The sequence below is a fragment of the Cyprinus carpio genome, chromosome A24 (assembly GCF_018340385.1).
Source record: "Cyprinus carpio isolate SPL01 chromosome A24, ASM1834038v1, whole genome shotgun sequence".
Taxonomy (NCBI): Eukaryota; Metazoa; Chordata; class Actinopteri; order Cypriniformes; family Cyprinidae; genus Cyprinus; species Cyprinus carpio.
The window spans coordinates 11,721,605-11,748,052 of record NC_056595.1 but is presented as its reverse complement, the minus strand read 5'-3'; the positions used below and the strand labels follow the sequence as shown (position 1 = coordinate 11,748,052).

The 26,448-nt window shown below is 35.3% G+C and overlaps 1 protein-coding gene across 12 annotated transcripts in view; it reads right to left on the bottom strand.

The window, feature by feature from the left end:
* Positions 1 to 26,448, bottom strand: part of LOC109052306 (sickle tail protein-like) — a 132,872-nt gene that overhangs the window by 21,611 nt on the left and 84,813 nt on the right. For 7 of the 12 annotated variants that reach the window (XM_042714192.1, XM_042714188.1, XM_042714191.1 and 4 more), the window contains exons 3-6: positions 13,900 to 13,986; positions 11,860 to 12,052; positions 7,937 to 8,135; positions 5,868 to 5,961 (exon numbers count right to left, since the gene is read on the bottom strand). In XM_042714192.1, coding sequence (XP_042570126.1) covers positions 5,868 to 5,961; positions 7,937 to 8,135; positions 11,860 to 12,052; positions 13,900 to 13,986 — 573 coding nt within the window. The other 5 variants (XM_042714197.1, XM_042714195.1, XM_042714198.1 and 2 more) reach the window with 5 other exon arrangements.

Genomic DNA, 26,448 nt, shown 5'->3' with positions numbered 1-26,448 from the left:
TGGAGAGAGCTGAATTTAGCAGACTTCGTTTGTTTTTATGGGTCTGTTTCAAATTAACAGTCGTCTGTAAACTGTGGTCAGTCACGCTGCACAATAATCTGCTTGCTGATTTAACAGACTGGCACTGAGACACACACAGCTGCATGCTTGTGAGCTTAGACGTGTGTGCGTGTAGGTATGGATACACAGATTCAGATACACAGATTCAGATCTGGATTTGTGCAGTACTGTTACAACAATCTCATTACGTCACTTAAATTAAATTAATGGCTGGACACTAGTGTTACATAAATATACAAATTCAAATGATCTTTGAATTTCAATGACAGAAATTTAATTATGGAAGTTAATTACTTTTTTAATGATAAGTTAATGATAAGTGGTAAAAGGCATCTAATGTGACATTTCATGTAATTCTATAGTAAAATACTGTTTAATTTACAATTTTGGAAGTGAAAAAGAACAAGTCATCTATAATAATTTACAGTGGAAAACCGTAAATTGTCAAATTTTTACCAAGAATTTTCTGTGTAACGTCACATTTGATGACAACTTATGTATATTAGGGTTTTACGTTACATCTAATAATGCTAAATTAATGTTTATTGCATTATTTTAGTGTAATTTGTACAGTGGCCGAGAGAGCTCAACGTGCTGCAAATAGAAAAAACACCTGAAAATTAAGAAAACAACTTCATCAATTTGACAACACACACACTGCAAATACTCACAACACAACCAAACAAAGAAACGCCCTGCAAATAAAATTCTTTATTTGGTTGTGTTGTGAACATTTGCAGTGCGTTTCTTTGTTTATTTGCGTTGTGAGCATTTGACCTGCTGTCAAACTGATGAAGATGTTTTCTTGATTTGCTGGTGCTTTTTCTACTTGCATGTGTTTTCTGAAGTTGCAGCGTGTTGAGCTTTCTCAGCCACCGTACATTTGTGTTCCCATGATGCCATTCTGTATTGGTATTTTAAATGAAATTTTACACTATAGTATTTACCTCAACTTGTGGAAAAGCTAACTCTGATTCATTATGTGGCTTTTTCTTTTTGTCATTATATTATAAAGGTAAACAACAAGTCGTGGCCTAGTGGTTAGAGAGTTTGACTCCTAACCCTAAGGTTGTGGGTTCGAGTCTCGGGCCGGCAATACCACGACTGAGGTGCCCTTGAGCAAGGCACTGAACCCCCAACTGCTTCCAGGGTGTCGCAGCATAAATGGCTGCCCACTGCTCCGGGTGTGTGTTCACGGTGTGTGTGTTCACTGCTGTGTGTGTGCACTTTGGATGGGTTAAATGCAGAGCATGAATTCTGAGTATGGGTCACCTTACTTGGCTGTATGTCACGTCACTTTTTTTATTTTTATTTTTAAAATTTTTTGTATTTTTGTATATTAACTTTTTATTAGTTAATGTTTTGTACTTTAAATTTTTTGTTTGTTTTTTTTTTTTAACTGTATGTTTTTGGCCTAACGTTTCAATAAGAAGTTACAACAATGATCAAGACTCTTTCTTCCTCTCTTTGTCGCAGACACACACAGAAATTGTGTGTTTGAACAGGTGCAGGGCTTATTTCATTAGTCTTTTAAATCTGTCTGAGTATCTCCGTGCCTGCTTGAACTGAAAAGGCCTGAACATGTGTTTCTGTGTGTGTGTTTGCTCATTCACATGTGTGTTTACGTCTGGATGAAAGCATAATGGATCTCTTGTCCCCTGACAGTTACAATAGCAACAACTGTGGTCAAAACATCAAGTGTGTGTTTCTGAATTACCGTCATCATATGTGTGTTCTGGCCTCAAATCAAGCTTGAATTATTTGAATTACTGAAAGAAACACAATTAGTCTAGGAGATTTGCAGGCAGCCCTCCCTACTGAATATATTTCCATATTTATACAATATGTCATTTATCCTGTCACACCTGACAAAGACAAGTCAATAAACCATTAACCACATGTCTTATTTTACATATCAACAAATAATTATGTTCTTAAATTTTCATCGGCATATTGATTCACACTCAGGTTTCATGCACATAAGGGCCATTGTTTAAGAACATCCACTGCTGTGTTGATATTGAATGTTTCCTTTTTCCATAGAAGGGGAAGATAGAAGGAGCGGAATGACTCTTATGTGACATGAAAGTGCTATGTATAGGCTTCCTGCTTTTTAATTGGATGACAAGACGGTAAAGTCATCTGCATTTTCAAGTTTCAAGACATTTAGATCATATTACATCACTCTGGTACAAATACAGATCAGTACACACATATAAACAAATAATTTTAACTTAATTTTAACTTAAATATGGTGTCACTTCACAGCATTAGAGCCACAAAACTCAATGTTTTTTTATTTGTTGTGAGATGTATTAATATGTTTTAAGAACTATTATTTAATTACTATGTACCTTGGCTGTTTCAGTTGTTATAAATTATTAATTTAAATTTGGTACCTTTTGACCACATGTGATATTTTTTAAATGTTTATTACTAAAATAAATTGCTAAATCAAATAATGTGTAATTTTTTAATGCATATTTAGACATCAAATTTTTCTAACATTCGTTGCGATAGATAGATAGATAGATAGATAGATAGATAGATAGATAGATAGATAGATAGATAGATAGATAGATCCCTAATAATACCCTATTTGTGCAAAGCCTTCTATGTTTATAAGAGCTGGGCGTCAAACCTATGATCTGTGCCAGTTCTGTTTTATAAGCCAGTCACATGGAGCTTGTGGTCTGTGCTATGATTTTTGTCTGTGTGGGTGTCATGGCTAGTTATGCAAAAACTTCTTGAATGTGGAACAGACTTTTTAACAGTAACCAGGAAACCCTGATAATTATACTTTCCTTGAATTTTTACATGTATTACTGTTGTTCTAATTCATACCTTAACTAGAGGACGCCCCAAAACCAAACACTTCTACAGTCACACATTTGCCTAAAATACAAAGCTTAATCAGACCGCCATATAAAAGAGCTTTACTTTCAGTGCATGTTGATTTCTCTGTAAACTGCCACAATGACAAACACGGACATGGTTTCTCTGAACTTTGGCATGTGTCTGAACATCTTGTTCTCGCTCTTTTGTTAGAGAACAGATAATAGTTTCTATCTTTTGTATTCTTTCTCTCTCTCTTGTTTGTACATATATAGCTGTAAGTCATCACACAATGTACTTTAATCTCCTTAGACATGGACACGTGACACAAACAATAAGCCTTTCAACTTCTAACTTTGCATGCATACTCCTAAAAGCAACATGAAATGTTAATAAGAGCCTTAAAACAAAAATCAAACAAAATATAGTGAGTAAAGTCCTTCACTTCCTCAAACTTTTACAACCTCCCTTAAGGGGCTCTTATGTCAGCGTCTTAAGCTCTAATCAAATGCATATTAGCTGGGCGAGTTGGTCAAAGCCAGACCAGGGATTACCACAGACAAAAGTCTGGGGCTACCTTGTTAAATTTGGGGAAACACACAGAGAAAATGAAAGCCTTGCGATCTAATTTCCGTTACATTACCGGCAAACAAACAGGACCCGGCATGGCAAGAGATTAGAGGGGATTATGGAAGGAAAAGGAAAGAGGAAAAAGCCTTTGCTTTCTATTCAGTGCTTCCACCAATTCTGCTTCAATCCTGATCCAATCCCTCTGAAATTAGGCCCGGGGGACAAAGACGGACATGAAAGGATTGGAATGGGGTGACCGGATTGGGGGTGTATCTAACTGTGAAGAGCAGAGGGACCCCTGGAGATGGCCGAACAGAAGAGGGGGGGCCGGGAAGGGACCTGTTATTTAAATAATGCCCTCAGTTCATTCTTCTGAGCATGCCAAAAAATTAAAAGTGGCAACATGTGGGCATTACAAAGGATTTGCAAAAGAGCATATTTTCAAACTCAAGTAGTTAGTGGGTTAGGAAATAGGGAGGCCCTTGGTTTAGGGTTGTGTCCACTGACACATGTTTGTTAAGCATGATATACATTGAAATCCTATAGGTTACTGGCCAATATTTGGGATTTTTATTGATTGGTATGAATCCATACTGGATATTTCTCAAGCTGAAATTGTACATTTAATTGTTCATGCTAATTTCTCCTTCTTCTTTAAAACATCATTAATTTAACAACACCGTTGTTGAATTTTCACTGTCATGTGACTGCTGTTAGGGAGACGAAGGCACGACGAAGGTTATAACAACAAATCCTTTTAATGGTAATCCACACGAAGAAGAGGGGCTAACACACAGGGTGACATCAACAATACCGGACCTCAAACAGTGAACAGAACACAACTTAAGTAGACTGGAAAATGAAGATAATTAACTAGACACACCTGAACCAAATTAAATAATGAACAGGAGACAGAAAGGTCACACAGAGCACATGGAGAAAGAAAACATAACAAACAGTCCAGAGGTGTGACAGTCACGTGTATGTTCGGTTTTGTTTCGTTTTTGTTCTAGTTTTCCTTGTTCCTGTGTTTCACCCAGTTTCTTTTTTTCTTTTTTCCCCACCACTGGTTAGTTTCTATGGTTTCAGATTTGTTAACACCTGTTTCTGTTCACCCTGATTAGTTCCCTGTGTATTTAAGCCCCGTGTTTGGTTTAGTTCAGTTGTCTGTTATTGTTGTGTTCTACTTGGTTGTTCTGTGTTTAATGCATCCTGAGTTTCGGTTAATAAATTTGAATACTGCTGCAAACAGATCCTGCTTCTCCTACTTTTGCAACCAGCTGTGGCAGTTAAATCTTTAAATTAATAAAAAATTAATATACATTTATCAAAGTGTATATTATATTAAAGCACATGTTTGATGCCTAAATTCACTTGAAGCATAGCATTACATCTAAAAAATATTAAATATTAAACAAATTTTAAATGTTTGATTTTTGTTCATTTATTTACAGTATAAAAACAGTATAGAAAAAAAATATTTCTACACTTTTAAACTACAAGTTTACAAGTCATTATAGGTCAAATATTTGTACATCCCTAATGATAAATATTACCAAATAAATTACTTTAAAAACAAAACACTACCGTTCAAATATTTATTTTTTTACATTTATTCACATTTTTATTCAGCAAGGATGCATTTCATTGATCAAAAGTCACCTTTATTTATATAACACTTTATACAATACAGATAGTGTCAGCTTTACAGTATTAAACAGGAAAATATTAGTTCGTTAATGTAGGAGGGCAATTGAAAATGGTAAATTTTTCAGTTATAGTCAGTTCATCATTGATTCGGTGATGTCTTCGTCCAGCTCAGTTCAGTTCAAATATTAATCATACTGACAATTTTGCCAGAAATTAATCCCCAACTAAGCAAGCCAAAGGCGACAGTGGCAAGGAACCAAAACTCCCATCGGTGACAGAAATAGAGAAAAAGAAAACCTTGGGAGAAACCAGGCTCACTCAGTGGGGGGGGGGGGGGGGGGGGGGTTGTTCCTTTTCTTTTGAACTTTCTATTCATCAAAGAATCCTAAAAAAATGTATCACAATTTCCACAAAAATATTTTGAGCAGTAGTGTAGCTAGACTAGTGAACCTCACAAGTCAGTTGTTGGGTGACTTTTCAACCATCTTTAACAGAAACCAGCCAACCAGAGCTCTCAACTGCACCAAACTCCATTAATTATTACATGTTCTTGTTTATCTACTGCTCTGTTGAAACATATCTGTTCTAACTTGTAACATGGTCTAAGTCTAAAGTATTACATACATTTCACAATATGAGGACAAAAACAAAGCCAGCCAAATTACATTTGTAGCTATCTAATTTTCCAGGAGAAGATCTCTCCATTATGGCTTCTGTCTTAACAAATAAGTCCACACTAGGATGGCACTCACCCTTGCGTCTCCATTGCTTGGCCGAGCTCCATGACTGAAGGCGTGCGCTGGATCTTTGTGGTACACTTTCAGGCAGGAGTGATCTGTGATGCTCCTGTGTTGGGAGAAATCTACATCGGTTACATATACAGACCAAATGTCTCCATCTGAACGCGGTCGTGCACGGTGCATTGAAGGTCGGCCCCTCAGTTCTGCCACAACCGGGTGCACTAGGGCTGACGAGATGTCAACACGTGAGAGCGGAGAATGACAGCGAGACAGGTCAAAGGAATCACGAGAATAAAACGATTCACTGAGAGACACAGGCGAGTTGGCGCGAGAAACTGGAGATGGAGGTGTGAAGCTACGGCTTTCTGAGACTAGATCCATGGTGTATGTCTGCGATGTCCATTAATGTCCAAACTATAATTCTCTGTAGGTCCAAGAATGATTTACTAATACCGCACTGAGCTAAAACATTAACTGACTATAAAGTAACCATGCTTGTCTATGAATGTTTTTAAGTCTCTGTCTACCTGGATCGCTCATAATTTGCGTGTGAAACCTAAGTGTGTAAAGTGACGTGTGCATTTTTCTTATGAAGTCTGATATGTGGTCATGTGACTGTAATTCAGATTTACAGCCTTGATAAAAAGGAGTTGTATCAAAGTACAAGTTACATCACCATGGTAATGTAAAGAGACGGACTGCTCCTCTGTCTACACAGGACAATATGCGTATGAGTAAATATTTATAGTCTCATCAGATCTGAGGGAAAAAAGTCAATGATTAAATTTGGCTTTGATTGGTCAGTTATGTAAAGACACCATGAAATTGTTTGACGGTCACATGATTCTTTCCTATATTGACATATTTCATGCTGAAACAGTACATTTGGGTGGGATGAACTGAAGGGCCAATAGGTTTTAGTCACATTCAATCTAGGTAACCTGAAAAAGTTTTGGGTGGGTACGTTTTTTTTAATACTTTACTCAGCATGGATGCATTAAATTAAGTGACAAAAAGTAACATTAAAAACATTTACAATGTTACAAAAGGTTTATATTTTAAGTAAATAATGTTCTTTTGAACTTTCTATTCACCAATGAAGAGATACGGTAAAGAAAGCAATGTATACATACGTTTTTGGAGACTGAGGGTGGAGGGAAAAACAAAAGACCAGAGAATGAGAGCCAAAGATATGTGGGAGTGTTTGTTTAAAGTGTGACGTTTGAAGTGGTGTGTTAACATTAGCTGTGGTTGGTGGCTGATGTATGATAGACAGTCAGGTTTATTGGTTTAAAGTCAGAGAAAAAAAATGCTGTGAGGTATTTTAAAGTCTGAGACTGTAATTCTGTTCTGATGAAACCTAGATATAATGTTCTGTTCATGTGTATGTGAGCAAGGGTGGCTCATTTAGATTGTATCAAAGAAATATCACTGAAGATTTTCACAGCTGTAGTTCCATATTACAGTAATAATTCACCCCAAAAATGAAAAGTCTGTCATCATTTATTCACTGTATTTAAGTTCTGTCATATTTTATTGTCTTTTTTTTACAAATATGTTTTGATTTTTGTTAGTTGTGGCATTTTTAGCAAATAACAAATTAAATTTCAATGTGTTCCTCACATAAACCTATCATATGACTTCAGAAGATTTGGAATATAATGCACAAGTGGTACGGACTAATTTTATGACACATTTAGGTTTCTTTTGTTGTTTCGTCTTTTAATTTGGAAGAAAACAGCATGAACATTCTGCTAAATATCTCATTTTATGTTCTACAGAAGAAAGCTGTAGAACAGCACGAAGGTGAGTGATGATGACAGAATATTCCTTTCCATTCAATTTCAACACTTTAACAGCCTGTAAAACTAATGCATGTTAGATCAGTTTACGGAGTTGGTTCTCAAGGAAAAAGCAATATAAAAGGAAATAGAGGTGCACTTGGATCTCAAAGGAGGTCACTTCCTATGATAAGTGATGTCATAGAACTAGAGGAAGCAGGCCATGTGGAATGAGGAAGGAAGATAGCAAGCTGTTGAAACTTTAAGGAGGCTGAAGCTGAAACACACACACACACTCACCTGACATCAGTGAGTTCATAGTACATGTTCCTAGTCTCGTCTTTCACATAGATGGCGGTGCTGGGCGACTCCAGCATCTTCATGTTGAGCTGATGAGGGAAGGCACTAACGAACAGAGCTCTGATTGTATCCACACTTGTTATCTCATTAGGCATGCGTATCTGCTTTGTGTCATCTCCATACTGCAGATACAACACTCCTGAAAATACAGAGAGGAGAAACATGTAGAAACAGGGTGTGAAAAGTTCAAGACATTATTTGAACATGCAGCTACTTGCAACTATGCAACTAAAATTCTGTAGCATTTTGTCCTAATAAATTAAAAATACAACACATAAAATTAAAATCTTTTAAAATGACTTCAGGCATCATGTAAAGTATGAAAAATATTAAAAATGATGTTTAACGGTGTTATTAATATAATAAAATGTGTAATATTGGACGATATCTGATATGTCACTGATACATCATGCATTTCTACACATCAGTTATCTCTTCCACCTTGATACTCTATGAGGGATCCGCCCAGTTGCATGTATGGCTGTGTAAAATCTGGTGAGAAGAGTATGTGGGAGAGAGAGCAGTAGGGTGTTGTAGAATGTTCTGGGACGGATGGAGGCAGTTTTATGTTTGTCATACTATAGGAATGCATATGTGTAGTTCCATGCTGGCTTGGTAGGTGAGACAGCAGTGTGTGCATGAGCAAATGTTTGTTGTAAAGAACACAAAATGTTGTGAAGTTTAGTTTGAAAACAGATTCTAGGTTGCCATGAAAAAAAAAATAAGCACAATATCATTTTATATATAATTAGACAGACAGACAGACATACAGACTAGATAGATAGATAGATAGATACTTCAAGATAAATTAACTTAAAGTAATAGAGATCATACATAAAAGGTCAGAAAAACTGACTCCACCAAACTCACACATTCCTAATTGCATCAACTCCTGAATAAATGAGAATGTAAGCATTTGCTGTACTTGTAAAAAAAAAAAAAAAACCTTGTTGTCTTGAAAACCAGCCATCAAACTTCCAGTGGTTTCTCAGAAACCAATCAAATAGAAACCAAACACAGAAACGAGATGACAGCTCTCGCTCACCACATATATGCAACTTTCACTCCTTCAAGTGTTACATTTCCGCTCCATTCAGTCATGCATGTAGCCAAACCAGATCTGCATGTTGGTTATAGAAAGCATGTTGGATGTTTATACACTGGTGAAGAAAAGCATCACTTTTTAAAGTACAAAAATAAATAAAAACTATGCTGCCTCTAAGAATACTTGATAAATTTAATCTTGAAATGTAAGAATTCTGGCTATATAAGCCACGTGAAAGGTGTAGGTATTCTTCGTGGAGATGAAAGCAGTTCAGTGAAAATGATCCATAAAATGGATAAGTTGAGAAAAATTATTATGAGCTATGGATTGAAAAAAAATAATTAATCTCCCAACGATTTGAATAAAATTCACATGCTTCTAAATTTTACTTAACAACATAATTTTTTAGAAAAAAAAAAGATTCTTAACCTGTGAGCAGGCAGTGCAGCAGAACCTATGATAATATTGTAACTGTTGTTTTAACGATGTATCACAAAAAAAGATGGTTTTTCTATATATCGAAATTGATAATGAATTGTGACTTTATGTATCAAATCAAATTGTGAGATCCCAAATGTTTCCCATCACTATTTTAAACAACATTTTTTCATTCATTGCTGTTTTTTCATTCAACTCACTTTGGTTTGGAACCGTCTCTGAAACGCTACCCTACAATTTCACTCTAATGACCAACATTAATAACTAATTACCAAGCATCAAACAATCAACAGCATATAATTCAAACCATCTGAATGACTGCTTTCATCAAAATCACATACAAACTCTCAACCAAACCTGAAAACCCTCAGAAGCAAAAGCTTCTAATTGTATGAACTTTAATACAACCACATGAGACGAATAATCTCCATTCAAACTGTTTACTGTGGTAAAAATTTATTAATTCTATTTACAAATGTATTCTTACATCATCCCACTGTCTTGTTGGCCAATGAGAAGACAGAAGTAAGATGTCAGTAACCTCCCACATTTTGGGCGTATTTTATTTTTATTTATTTAAATTTTTTCTGTTCATGTTCTCCATAAGGATTTATAATTTTAGCATTATTTATATATTATTTATAAAGATTTTGAATTTGCTTTTTTTATTTTTTTTTTTTTTTTTTTTTTTTTTTTTGTTATTTTGAATTTGCTTTTATTTTCAGTATATGTTCTTTGTAATTTTTATATATATATATATATATATATACATACATACATACATACATACATACACAGATTTATTTCTATTTCTATTTAGCTTTAGTTTATTTTTTATTTCAGTTTTAATCATTTTAGTAAGTCAGGTTAAATTTACATTTTATTTAAATTAGTTGCCAAAGCAAAATCTCTCATTTTTGTTGTTTTTAATCTAAAATTTATAGATTTTTTTAGTGTCAGCTTTCAAATTTTTCAGATTTCAAATACTGGAAAAGGACTTTTAATAGTTTTAGCTAACAGAAAAAGGATAAACAAGTTTTAAAATATCAGAAAAAGAGATCTAAGCCATGAACTAAACCAAACAGCTTTGATTTGAGAAAAAAAAAAAAAAAAAAAGCTGAAATTACAAGACTGCATAATTTTACAAATTCATGAACTGCACATCCCATGATGCACTGTGAGTGATGTAAACAAATAAAAACAGTACAATACTTAACTACTGACTGAACATCAACCTGCAATTGAATAAAATACAACATATTTGAAGTGTATTACAAAATATAAAGTGAGGCTCATAAGTTTTTGTAAAAAAAAAAAAAAAATCTGTAGAGAAAAAATAAATGGGATTTTTCCTTTCAGAACCTATACTTCTTAAGAAGGTCTTAAACAAACCTAAGACAACATCTCTCAACAACGACTGAAACTTAAGACCGCTGAACTAGAGGAATGGTGACTTACAGCAAGTGGGTCATCTCTGAATCTCTTCAATAGATGCACGTCTCCTCGTCTTTGTGTCCCTTCCTGATTAAACAACATCTAGTTTTTCTATGCAGGTCTGTCTATATCTACATCTTTTCAGATGAATTTTGAGGGAATAGTTTGAGTGAACACACTTTTTCTCCCCATAACTGTCTTTCCATCTGGTCCTTGTTTAAACCAACCAATCAGAGTTAAGCAGCCAGAGAAGGCTCCCATTTCAAGGTCTGTGTGTGTTGGACTGTCATTCTATCTGGATGTAGGGAGAATACGGGTGTTCTAGTGAATATATGTGTGTGTGTGTGTGTGTGTGTGTGTGTGTGTGTGTGTGTGTGTGTATGTTGGAAAAAGTGTCCTATCTCTTTGTGTGTGTGTCCACAACGTTGTTAAGTACAGGTTATGAATTTCAGCTGTGGAGCCTCGTACATATTCCATTAGATGAAGCGGTAATGACAGAGCTGAATTCGCTGTTATGACATTGAATTTAAATACAAGAGACAGACAGACAAACTCAAGTTAACACACAGTTCCACAGACGCTTTAACTCTGCAACTAAATAATTTAGCAGCAGATGGGAAATAAGTAATGCAGCAGTGCAAGATCACTCATTCACAGACCCACTAAAATCCACAGAAAACTCAGCAGATTTCCGCAGAAATCGGACACCCTTCATTCACAAAATTTGACATGCCCCACAACCTTTGCAAGTTTGAATTATATACGAAAAATATATTGCATGCGTATTGTATAGTTTTTATGTGGCTAGTAGTTGGGCTGCACGATTAGGGTGAAAAAATTTAATTTCAATTAATAATGCATGCCCACCTAATAGGTCTGCATGGTTGCTATATTTGTAACGTGTGTATTTCCATATAATTTAGTATGTGCACATCAGTGTATATACCTAGTGAGCGATCCTTGGTCTGGTTTGTAGAGCGGACCACGGGCAGACTGGCTCGAGACCGGGAGCCTCGGGTGAAGGCGAAGGGCATGTCGCACTCAGACATGACCTCCAGAGCATCTAGAGAGACCAGTGAGCTGTGCTCCAGCTGATCCACAAACACTGGACTCGGACACGCCAAACTCTGCTTAGAGCTCTGTAGAAGGAAAAAAAAAAGTTTAGATAACATGCAGGATTTTTGATGATACATCATTAGTGCAATTCCTCAAAACCATCTTTAGTTTCTCTGAATAACAGATCATACCAATTTAAAATGTTGAGGCTGCTTTTTAGGACAGTGGTTGGTTCAAAGTAGCCCACTAGCACAAACTAGCTTGATAAAGCCATTTTGTCTACTCTGATGAAAAATATATCATACAGGCTTAAGATGGTCAGGCTATTTTGGAAACATGTTAGCTGGTTTGTAACAGTTCAAAGTAGTTTACCATCACAAACCAGCTTGATAAAGTCGTTATTATCTACTCTGATGGAGAAAAAAAAACAAACAAAAAAACCCAGATCATACCAGCTTGAGACGGCCAGACTGTTTTTAGGACATGGTAGGTAGTCTGTAGCTGGTACAAAGTGCTCTACCAGCACTAACCAGCTTGATAAAGATGATCTACCAGGTCAACCTCTGTGCCACCAACTAGAAGCCCAACATCAGGGTTGTCCATCTTTGTCAAGCAAATTATCACCATCTAGACCAGTCAATGGACAGAATACACTCTTAAAAATAAAGGTTCATGATTGACATTAATGGTTTCATGAAGAACCTTAAAGGGATACTCAACCCCAAAATGAAAATTTTGTCATTAATCACTTACCCCCATATCGTTCCAAACTAATAAAAGCTTTGTTCATCTTCAGAACACAATTTAAGATATTTTGGATGAAAACCGGGATGCCTGTTACTGTCCCATAGACTGCCAAGTAAGTTACACTGTCAAGGTCCAGAAAAGTATGAAAGACATTGTCAGAATAGTCCATCTGCCATCAGTGGTTCAACCGTAACGTTATGAAGCGACGAGAATAATTTTTGCCAAAAGGATGCGCTGTTTTCTTTCAAATCAAAGCTAAATACACGTAGATACAGTGCAACCTTGTGGCGCGGTTGATACAGAAGAGCATACGCAGCATAAGGTGATATGGAGAGACACAGAGGAGACTGTTGACAAATGAATTTGTTGAATAAAGTCATTCTTTTTGTTTTCTTCGCTTACAAAAAGTATTCTCGTTGCTTCATAACGTTATGGTTGAACCACTGATGGCAGATGGACTATTCTGACGATGTCTTTCATTCTTTTCTGGGCCTTGACACTGTTATTTACTTGGGAGTCTATGGGACAGTAACAGGCCTCCCGGTTTCCATCCAAAATATCTTAAATTGTGTTCCGAAGACGAACTAAGCTTTTACGGGTTTGGAACGACATAGGGATAAGTGATTAATTACAAAATTTTAATTTTGGGGTGGAGTATCCCTTTAACATCCATGGAAACTTTCTATTGCACAAAAGGTTCTTTTTAGTGTTTCTTTTTATATCTTTTTTTCATCTGCTATGAAATCCCCTTTTCAAAACCTTTATTTCTAAGAGTGCAGAACCTTGTAAAACCATCAGAAGCTGGTTTTAGCTGGATTTCCAACAGGGTTTTCTTCACTACATGCATGAAACGTGAATCACTCATTGTGACCAAAGCATAATTTGTATGAATATATTAACATTTTCTGAAACACACACTGCACATTTAATTTAAAGCGACAGCTGCCGGTCAGCTGTGAAGACTGCAATCAGTCATGCACATCAGACTGACTACATACACCAAAAACTAGATTCAAAGTGTGCACATAATTTATACATCAAAAGCAGTATGGACATGCCAGTATACATCAGTACAGTCAGTTATTTAGTTTCAGATAAATATGTTTTTCCATGTTAGGTGATTGTGTGGTATTGTTAAACACACACATGCAGAACACACACGTTCATTCGTGCTTGTACTGACTCGGCGTGAACCAACATTCTGGATTTTCAGCAGATATCTTTGAATATTTATCTCAGAGTGTAGAGCGGACAACATCCCCTGAAATAACTATTAGGACAGAGAGAAAGAGATACATAGTATGAAGACAAAAAAAAAAACATATGCATAATAGAACAGAAAATGCTGAATTCAGCAGACTCCTGCCAAGCACTTATGGGCCATTACGATAGCCAAGAAAAGGACCTGAGATTGTAAATGATGTGTCAGGGGTCACAAACTAAGAATATTGAAAGCGTTCATTCTTCATTTACCCCTACAAAAGAAACATGTTCTAATTAATTTTAACAGATACTGAAAAAGAATATTTTAAGGAAATTTTTAAATTTAAGGACATTTGTATTCTCAAATGTCATTCACATATCCACATATTCAAACATGTCACAAGAGCCATTCAGGGACTAAATCAAGGTGAGTAAATTATGACATTCAATTCTGAGCAAACAACAGGAATCAGTTTCAATCAAATACATTTTAAAATAAGTCATGACATCTGATACAAAGAGCTTTTGATATTTAAATTGGCTGATGCATCATTAAAAGTCAACTAATGTATGAAAGAGCAGATCTCCTGACACTGAAACACCCACACACCTGTGGTTTCTTGTAATTTAGATGTTTATTCATCTCTTTGGTATGAGGTAGCAAAAGAGAGAGTCTGAACCAAACCAGATGAAACTGGATCAGAACTTTCCAGACCACAGCAAAGTGTCCTGGGGTTCTTTTGAGGGCAGGAGGTGGGAAATTAGATCCACAACCATCAACACGATGATTTTCAGTGGGCACGCACAAAACAGGAGATGTCAACCGACTAATGACAATAAAAGCTCAAGGGTGTGTTTGTGCATGTGTGAGTCACCAAAGGTTAGGTTCTGTTCTCAAACCTTTTCTATAATTAGCTTAAGTTCATCACAAGTTAGAAACATTTTTGAGAGTTTGAGACATTGAAAGAATTGAGAATTGAGAGTTAACCATCTCAATTCGAGTACCAAAGCCAAGAAATACCAAATAAACACCATAAGGTTGCTTAAAATCATGGACTATACTATTTATTTTAATTAAACACATATAAATTATATATAATGATAAAAATATAATATAATAGTGTATTAATAATCTCTAAGTATTTATTAATAATTATTAAGTAATCATATTTTTTTATATTAGTTTTTATTTTTATTTTTTAGTTTAAATTATATTATTTTTAAGTATTTTTTAATAAAAAACAAAGTATGAATATTATGTGTCTATAATATGTGGGTATGGCTTTGTGTGTATGTTATATTTGGAGTCAGTTGTATTTGAACGTTCGACGCATGTTTGTTAGAAGGTCTCTAGTGGTTATGATATCTCACTTATCTTTGACTCACTTATCGTTGTGGTTATCTATGTGCAAATTGTGGCTAAGAAAACAGCCAGAAATATTCATATCTGCAGCTGTAAGAATAAAAAGAAAGGTTGTGTATGTTGGCATGAATGATAAAGATACAGAGATAAGGAGCAGTGTACCTGTACCATGTGTGTACTTTCATATTGCTTTGGCAATATTCCAAAGCTTTTATAGTCAAGCCAATAAGGCTTGTTATGAGAGACGAGAAAGAAAGGCAATAAAAAAGTGATAACTGCACCAGACACCACAATGAGTTTTTTTTTTTTCCAGACCAAACCAGTCTATGTTTTTAGTAATGAATGAGAAGTGCTGTAGAGAGATGATTTTAAAGCCAAACTGACTCTTCCAGTTGTTTTACCCTTTTTCTGGTCATGATACTTCAGTTAGGTCGGGATTCCCCCCACTAAAAAAGTAATGTGACATCAGCTATACTCATTATGGTCAAAAACACACTCACACACACACAAGATGCATTGGAGTCCAAATGATGTCCTGTCCTTGTCTGCCCCCACATACTCCAAAAACACGAGCACAGGAGCATATTTCACTTTTTCTTAAGTCCACTTATAATGTTAGTTAAGGTTTCTTGCACAAACAGCAAACATAATTTAGTCCTACATGACCATTTCCACACTCTCTTGGCCTTTAGAACTGTTTGCTACTGTAAATTTAACTTAAAAATCTACTATCAACTTAAATACCTTCTATATGCAAATGACGTGTTATTACTGGCGAACCTTTTGTATGTGAAATGAGTAATGATGGCAAGTTGTTGGACGTTTAAAAGGTGTTGATATGTAAATATGGGCAGTCATATGTTAACGAGCTCATGGCTGTGGCGTCATTACTGTGACGATGCCTGAATGGCCCATTTTTCTGCTTGGTTTCAAAACAAAATCTGGGAGGACCAGAGATCTGTGTTGAGAAAGTTCGAGTAAATCTACATAGTATACTACACTCTTTTCTTTCAGAAAAGTAAAGAAAATCTTGTTTTATATGACATGATTACCTAAAATGAACTAGATACTGAATAAAAGCAGCAGATAGCTTTTTTTAGCTTTTAGTGTGAACAGGCTCTAAGATTGAAAAGACTGAGATTCAGTATATGGAAAAATTATATGAGAAGAAAAAGGAGGACAGAAAGATAAACACTACTGTTCAAAACTTTGGTGCTGGTAAGATTTTTAAAAAGTTTTTGAAATAAGTATCAGCTCACCAAAGCTGCATTTATTTGATCAAAATTCAGTAAAACAATAATATTATTACAACTATTTAACAATTACAGTTTACAGAACTGTATGTTTTAAAATTGCATTTATTCCTGTAACAGCAAAGATACATTTTAAGCAGTTATTACTCCAGTCTTCAGTGTCACATGATCCTTCAGAAATTATTCTAATATGCTGATTTGGTGCTCAAGAAACATTATTATCAATGCTGAAAACAGCTGTGCTGCTTAATATTTAGTGGAAAGCGTGAGACATACTCGTTGATAAAAAGAAAGTTCAAAAGAAGAGCTTTCATTTTAAACAAATCTTTTGTCTTTAATGTGTTCTTGCAGAAACAATTATTTCTTTCTTTAAAAAAAAATATTTTACTGACCCAAACTTATGAATGGCAGTGTGCAAGAAACGAAGAACTTCTAATATGTCTCCAAAAGTCCTGTGTGTTCGATGTACTTGAGGGAGCAAAAACAAAGAGCTCCTTTTTCCGTACCCAGCCTTATATTGGACACAAACACATTGATGCATTATACACACTTAAAGGTATAAGTCAATGGTTCCCAGTGCTGGTTTAGTCTACTTTAGAAAGAACAAGATGAACTGACCCTTAATGCTGACTTGGGCTCTAAAATATCCAATCATGGTGTGTTCATAATTGTAGACGTGTTCATACTAACAGTGATTAAATAGCAGAAAGTGCGAAGTTTTAGTCTTATTTTTGTTAGTAAATGTTTCTACTCAACTATAGTATCCAGCTGGATCAGAAGACAGATCTAGTCAGTTTCATCTTGCACTTCCATTGCTAGTCACTGCATCATGTCATTTGCATACTAAACTAAATTCTGTCACCTCAAACCCCAACTTCCAATTAAAATGAATGACCTCCAGTCACTTCTTTCACTTACAAATATGGGACAGCTGAATCTTTAAAAAGTGATGTTCAAAAAGTTCACACTGTTCAGACAGCTATCCCATCATGAAAAGAACAAGTGTAAATGGCCTCCAAGATGCATCTGAGATGGACAGCAATCCGCTCAACCACCAGCAATCACAATATTTTCTTTTCTAAACCAGACACATGATCTTATCAGTAATGCAATAACAGACCTACAGTTAGCTCTCTATCGCCTGCACACACAGCAGGCCTGCAGATATTGTATCAAAATCCTGTTGAACCACGACCATATGGAAGTTTGTCCATCTGGTCTCGTTTTGGTCTGGTGAAAGGCATAAAGGCAATTTTCCCCTTTTCCTTTTATGCTGGTTCTTTTCTCTATCTTTCTGAGTGGATAGGGCAGGAACACGTGAGGGTGAGGTTACAGTCTGTCTGGACCAACCAGAACCAGATGGGGGCTCTCAGTTTTTTCCACTCACAAAGTCTTGTGACATGCTTTCACCTTGCCGGTGCTTGAGGTCTCATCCGCACGCAAAGGTGGGACACAGATGTTTGGCAGGGTGGTGTGTGTGTGCTGACAAACATCTGAGCGATCCATCACATCAGCACTGACACCTTGGCAGGAAAATACCACACACACACACACACACACACACACACACAGATGGGTTTGGGCATGTTTGCTGACTCTGCAGGTTCATCTTTAATACAATACAGAGGAATTTCTGGTGGTGGCTTCAGTGTGTCTGTCAGTGATGGTGCAAAAGTTGTTTAAATTTACCCTACTTAGAACAACATAAACTATAGCTGGATTGTATTTAGTAAAAATAAATAAATAAATATCTTAATTAATTATGCTTGATTTCTTGAAGGATGATTAGATATTTTGGTAACACTTATTTTAAAGTGACGCTATTACATAAATTAAATGTATATACTATATTATTACACTGTAAGAACATCACCTTAAAATAAAGTGTAACTGACATTTTTATTGGAAAACAAGACAAAACTACTAATAAGAAAACCATTTTTAGGCAGCTCAATATATTTAACTGCTATGATCAATTATTATGATCTCTCACATATTGTGGGTATAAATAAAATGTAAAATAATTGCTATGAGTTAAATGTATAAAACCATGAAAAATATTTAATGCAGCTGTCAACAAAACTGTACTCTCTGACTGAGTGAAGAATTGCAAAAAAAAAAAAGTCTCCCAGTTTGTGCCTAATAAGGGGTTTATTATAATAACTTGATTGTATCTGATTTGAAGATCTCAACCCCCAAAACCCTGAACTGTCTCTAGACGTTATATCCCCGTCTGGAGGGTTGAATTTCCATTATCCTCCTTTGTCAATCAAAAAGCAAAGGTCGCCACCCAAAACATCTGAACAGACATTAACAAATAGACACTAACTAATAATAATAGAATGACACTATAATAATAATAGAATGACATTTTAATAATACTTATACTGTCTGTGTCAGCCTCATTCAAGGAGTATTAAATATTGTTATCATCAGCAATTTCATGGTCTAATGGAAAAGGGGCTGTTTTCCCACTATTCATGCTAACCTTGGTGGTTTGAACTGTATCAGAATAAGAAGAGAGAAAGTGTCTGAATGGAAAATGAAGGAATGTGCTGACACATCAGTAACCTTGAGTGTGTGTGAAAAATCCATGTTCTGCAGAAAAAAGTTATGTGGCATCATTAAAACATGACACTTTAATACACTACCATTCAAAAGTTTATGGTTGGTAATACTTGTAAATATTTTTGAAAGAAGATTCTCATGCTCACCAGGGGTGCATTTATTTGACCAAAATTACAGTAATTCTTACAGTAATTTTAATATATATATATATTTTAAATGTAATTTATTCCCATGATGGCAAAGCTGAATTTTCAGCAGCCACTACATTTGGTACTCCAGAAACATTTATTTTTATTATCATTAATGTTGAAAACAGTTGTTCTATTTGATATTTTGAGGCAATTGTGATTCATTTTTTTATTTGATGATTAGAAAGTTCAACATTTAATTGAAATAGAAATCTTTTGTAACATTATATTACTGACCCCAAACTTCAATCAGAGATCAACTGCTTTATCCAAACCTGGCTCCACTCAACTAAAAATGAAGCCCTGGTCCTCATTTTGGTCTTTGGTCTGGTACTGGTCCATGAAGAATGGGAAAGGTCAACCTCAACCTCATGAGGACAGCCACAGACTCACCCCTCTCATTACAGGACACTGACCACTGTCACACTATCACTATATCTATCACACTATAAATCACACAATGACAAAAACACACAGGAAGAAAGAGCAAATTATATCTTTCAGATGACAGGATAAGAAAGAGTGGAACAACAGAGAGGAGAATAAAGGAAAACAAGGCAATAAATAGTAACAGAATGAGTCACTACACTAATTTTATGCTGAAAGATCACTTTTCAAACCTGTTTAACACTGAGACAAAAACTCCTGAGAAAACTTAACATCATTCAAACCTTCTCTATGAGGTTACCATTCTCAAAAACCTGAATGTATCTGAATCAAAAGTTACTTATATGTGACCCTGGACCACAAAACCATTCATAAGGGTCAAAATCTGGAACATCTGAATGCTGAATGAATAAGCTTTCCATTGATGTATGGTTTAGGATAAAACAATACTGCCCTACAAAGGCAAAAGACCTTAACTCGCTAGAGTGTGAAACTGAGAAAAATGACTTTCAAGTTTTTTACTTGTCCAGCCAAATTAATTATAAGTAGGACACTGGAAATTTAACAATTAGATGTTTTAGTAATGAAAATTATCTACATTAAAAAATTGTGAGCTCAAACTTGATTTTTACCTCTATTTTGAAGTTAATGTACTCTGCCTTTGCATTGTCTGCAAAACGTGAGAAGTAACACCAAGGCAAAAGACAGCACACAAAGGAAAAAGGCCGTAGGCACGCTTATCACCATTTACAAAATCGTTATAGTAACACCTGTATAAAATCTAGTGATCATGGGCTGTCTCATATAGGCTATTGAATATAGTAATGCGACTGTATTAAAGTTTTGGTTTTATTTTGATTGTAACAAGCAGACTAAAAGTTTAAACATGAGTGGATACCAATTTATTTGCTATGCTCAGTGACGTAAAAGAATGCTAGACAAAGCATTCTTCTTTAATTTATAATTGCTTTTATATTGTAAAAAATAGCCTAACCTAAAATAACGACTTGTGGATTGATGTGAACGCCAGCAAATGGGAATAATGCTCATAATGCTTGTGGATTAAACACCTCCGATGACGTACATCGCAATGGATTGATTTTATCAGTTTACAAGAAAAGGTAGGATATGGATTTAATTGTGAACTGTTAGTAGGCTATTGATTTTATGATTGATCATGCTAGCTACGGCATTCGAGTCCACACGCATCCAACTAGAAGTGATAGCCTGATGAATATTCTGCATTACAAAAAGAAAAAGAAAAATCTTTAAAGGTTATTCACAATGATGTATTGATGCCAAGATATCTAGTCTTTACAGTGCTTTGTTATGTGGAGCTGTATAGTAGATTGCGTTCTATCTAATTCGTTTGTCTACACCGTAATTAAAATGCGGCAGGCTTTAATGGACAGTAAAACAAAGGCAGAACACCGTATAACTCCAAACCGCCACCGTAACTTCATATTAACGCGCTGCTAAACAAAGGCACAATGCCGTAACTCATTTTGAGCATTCCAAACAAAGTGAAAGAATGGTAATTGGTGTTCTGCCTTGGTTTCTCTGGGGCTTTTCAAAGTTACAGTTGAGACGACCCAAGATAAAGGATGTCTTGAATGTCCCAAAAATATCAATAACTCATTTTCGACAAAAATCGCAGTTACGGTCTTTTGCCTTTGCACGGCAGAATATTTGGCTTTTGTTGCAAATATACCCCAGCGACTTATTTTTTTTTTGTCCGAGAGAGAGAGAGAGAGAGAGAGAAAAATCGACAAATTGACAAATTAAATTGCTCAAAAGTGACAATATTTGTTTTTTTTTTTTTGTCTTGTTATATATATAATCGCATCCAAAATAAAAGTTTTTGTTTACATAATATATGTGTGGTGTATTTATATATACATAATAAATATACACAGTGGTGTATTTATATATACATAATAAATATACACAGTGCGTTTATATTAAGTTAGAGTTATATATAATATAAATTTATATTAATAAAATATATACACGTAAATACATGTGCACGGCAAATATTTTCAAATATATATACTGTGGTGTGTGTGTATTTGTATATAAAATACATAAATACAGTAAACACACATATATTATGTAAAAAAAAACTTTTTTTTGGATGCGATTATCGTGATTAATCGTTTGACAGCACTAAAATTAAATTGCTCAAAAGTGAACAAAGACTTTGATTTCAAATAATCCGGTTCTATTAAACTTTCCAGACCCTGAAAAAAGTCACAGTTCCAACAAAAATATAACGCAGCACAACTGTTTTCAGTTTTTGAAAATAATAATACGTTTTTGAGCACCAAATCAGCATATTTTAATTATTTCTGAAGCATCATGTTACACTTAAGACTGGAGTAATGGCTGCTGGAAATTCAGCTTTGCATCACAGGAATAAATACATTTTAAAATGTATAAATTCATGTTTAACAGCTCCAATTGGCCTGATGTCATCAACACTTGTGATTGGGTCTCGCAAAACGTGTTAACAGAACCAGTGCACAAAATACAAGTTTTTAATACAACTGTAATTTATCTACTTACTCTCATTTGTGATATTCAAAATGCCACCATGAAAAATAAACCCCTGTTCAAGAAGACGCACCTTTTGTTCAGTGATTTTTGCTCAAAAGTACCTCTCACACACTATAACAATGCAAAGCTGGTCAGCTCCCCTGCACATCATGCTTAAATGAGCATCAAATCTCCATCAGAGCAACCTGCCACAGTATTTGCATGGCCCCGTGAAACTGGACCATTCATGGGAATGAAGCAGCCAAACATGCAAAACTGAAACTGCACTGATGCTTTGAACTGACAGCGTCTCCAGTGTGAGCTCATGACCCCACAATGACCCACAACTGGACATTTTAATATATCAATTCACTCATGTCTGCTCTGATAGAGAATTGGGACGGTGCCAAGCGGATGATCTGTGACCAGCCGGGGTTATTGAACTAAAATAAACTGTGCTGAAGATCATTATGAAGAAGCTGGTCCCAGATCAGCATTATAGTGCACAGGATTGTGTCAACAAGAAAACTGTGCTAACATTGTGATTCATTTAAACCTTTCTGACACACGACAACCCAGTATTACAGTATAATTAGTGCTAATGATTATCCGGTATAATTAGTGAGTGTTTCAAACCGGCATAAACAATGGCACCTTGCTCAACCACTAATTAGTACAACATACTTCTTTATAAAGAAGGTAAAAATTAATCTCACAATTCAAATCAACTTCACGTATGACAGCAAGCCCAGTTTCCACCCAGAATTCTCAGCCCTGAATTTTTAGTGAAGCTTTCCAAACAGGTCTAAACAGCGTTTTAATAGACTGTATCATGGCTCATTTAATTTGAAAGCAAATGCTGACAGCTTCATCACAGCATTATTGATGGTCTATCAGTTTATTACTAGGCATACAAAATGTCTTGTCAAGTCACACAAAGAAATTAGCTTCATATTTTAGTACCCAATTTAACCGACAAAGGCTCATTGGAAAAAGTGTGCCACCATCTACATTTCTGCAAACTCCAAATGAACACTAGTGACAGTAAAATACCAAGAACTTTTATTCATTTCCACACACACAAAAAATAATAATAAAAAAATAAATAATAATAATAATAATGGTGGCAGATAATCAAATAATAAAGACTTATTTTTGCATGGTTCCTTTCACAACACAATGCTATGACCCTTACAACACTTGTAAACTACATAAATTGCAACACATAACCAGCTCCACATATTTGGGTCGTTTGATGTTGTAAACTTGCTCGGTAGCTCACCTGGTATAGTGCTGCACTTGCAATGCAGAGCATTGAATTTAACAGGTTTTATCCAAACATATTATATCCGCCTGCAAATCACAAAGTATCACAAAATTACCACAACACATTACTCGTAGCAAAATACTTTGAAAAGAAAGCATTGTTGTTATGCTTTTATGATGCGTTAACATACTTTTTTTTAATACACGCTCTGTCAAGTCTGTAATCTAAGCTCATTATAAATGAAAAGTTTGAAAACCTTGTTGAAACGTTTACGTACACTAAAAATATACGTTTCCATCTTATTTTTAACTTCTTTTGTCAAGCTCCGCCCCCTTCCTATTATTCGCAACTTGGACCCGGCAACTGAAACAGCACACACTACTACATAGACTTAACACGCCAACAACAACCCCCAAAATTCAGGTCTTCACGCCTTGTATCTTCCCACGCAAACGACAGCAGGAAAAACGAAAGAAAACCATATCTCAGTAAGTCTATCGCTGTCTAAAATCTTAAACGGGCATGATGGAACAGTCAGCAAGTCATGTTAAACATCCAAACGATGGCTAAAAAGTTGCAAGCCTCCCAGCACTCCAAACGCCTCCTGAGCATACCTGGTTAGGGACAGCACTGACCCCAGCCATTGTTGTCCTCCTTATCCGCATCTTTTCAGCCGTGTCACAGAATGAATCGCGTATCTGGTTACTTGCTGCAACAGTAATGTGCAGAAACGCATGAGCGCGCGCCTCTAGTCACAGAACGCGCTGGTCAGACAATCGCATGTTCCGCGAGTTTGCAGGCGCGTGCATAGAGTTTATATAAATAGACTACAAGTTTTACAACAAATATGAGGAACTGTTACAATACCTTATTTCACAACATACAGAAACCCTCAAAACAATCGTCCTCAGTTCCGACTCATTCTCAGTATTCCATGATTTGGAGGAAGCTTGAAAAGTATGCCATGTACTTTTTAGTCTCTATTCCCGGAGTAAGTACAGTTCGCTCAATGAAAGATCCCGAGAGTGAGTGTGTGAGAGTGTGTGTGAGTTGAGCGCCCCTCCTTTCCGCGCTTTGCTCCAGCAGCTCTATGCGAGCTCACCTAGTTGTAAACAGAGCCAAGTCTGACTTCAAATCCCTATTACGCTCCACCTAAAATACCTGGCGGATCATCACACAAATAGAAATACGTCTGTGACTTAAAGGTTGCAACGTCAAATGACTCCTAAACTGAAACATTTTTTTTTCACATTTTTTTCCCCCACATAGCTTTCACATTTTTCACTTTATGCAAAGTTTTCTTAATTCATTAGATTAGATAATGAATATCATGGCCTCTGTTTTATGTTTTTGTTTTATATTTGTATAAAATTTTATTGGCTGTTTTAAAAAAAAATCTTTAATATTCTAAACTAAAAACTTAATGAAATTACAATGGGGATGACAATTATTTTAAACAAATAATTTGTATTACCATTATAACTTAATCTGCAAAATTTAAAACATCCATTAATTTGCACTTACAACAGATTCCTTCTGCTTTCATTATTATATTTGTATTGAAGTTTTGAGACAAAAACCACTGAAATACAGATGTTTAAACTCCTCGGGTTCAGTTATAGTGTTCAGTGATCAGCAATGTGTCAGCTACGGAACACCCATGCAAAATAAAGACACAGAAACATTCAGAACAGCTCATACGGCACACATTCAATATATTATGACCTGATTAATGCAGGACTGAACAGTTAAAGATAGTCACCAGCCCCACCTTTAAAACAAGATATGCTTATATACTGTTTGTGCAATTATTTCATAATAATAGGTCTGTGTTAAGTATTGTAAAAGCAAATGATTGACCATAAAAATAAGGTACCGGTACACAGAAAAAGGGTTGGTCAAGAGTATGGATGACTGGGCACTAAACCAATCAAAATTCCTCTCTCTCTCTCTCTCTCTCTCTCTCTCTCTCTCTGTCTGTCTCTGTGAACCCACCTACACTGTTACAAACTCTCTCACACACACACACACACACACACACACACACACACACTCACATTCTGCAGGCAAGTACTCTCATTCTTGAGACGCTGTCAGTCACCTCCATTGTTCTGCTTTCTAGGTCTTTAAGAGCAGGTGAGAGGCCTTTTGTTTTCAATCAGCGTAAACACACGCAACACTCCCTCACTCAATCGCTGTGGAGAGGCGTTCAGCCCCTGCCCCCACCTTTTCTCTTTAATACCCCCTGGGGCAATCTAAATAACATTCCACAGGCCCACTGAGAGGATGAGCATGGGCAAAACAAGTGAAAAGAGAACGACAAAGCGAAAGAGTGCATTTTACAGAAAGCATGTTGTCTTCATATCACAATCTTAATATCACAAAATGATACATCCAAAAGTAATATGCATATAAGTAATCCCATGTTGTGCTATGGAAAATTGTGTTATGTTATACCATGATGAATATATACACTACAGGTCAAAGGTTTGGAATAACTTTTTTATTGTTAATTATTTTGAAAGACGTCTCTTATGCTCACAAAGGCCAAATATATTAAGATAGAAAACAGATTTTTGATCAAAAATACAGTAACCTGTAATACTGTGAAATATCAGCACAATTAAAAATATTTTTTTTTTTATTTTAATTAGGGCTGTCAAATGATTAATCACGATTAATCACATCCAAAATAAAAGTTTTGTTTACATAATATATGTATGTGTACAGGGTATATTTATTATGTATATATAAATACACACACATAAATTATATATTTAGAAAATATTTACATGTATATACATTTATATATTTATATTCTTATATTTTATATTATATATAAATATATTTAATATATAAACATAACATATTCTTCTTAAATATATACATGCATGTGTGTGTATTTATATATACATAATAAATATACACAGTATACACACATATATTATGTAAACAAAACTTTTATTTT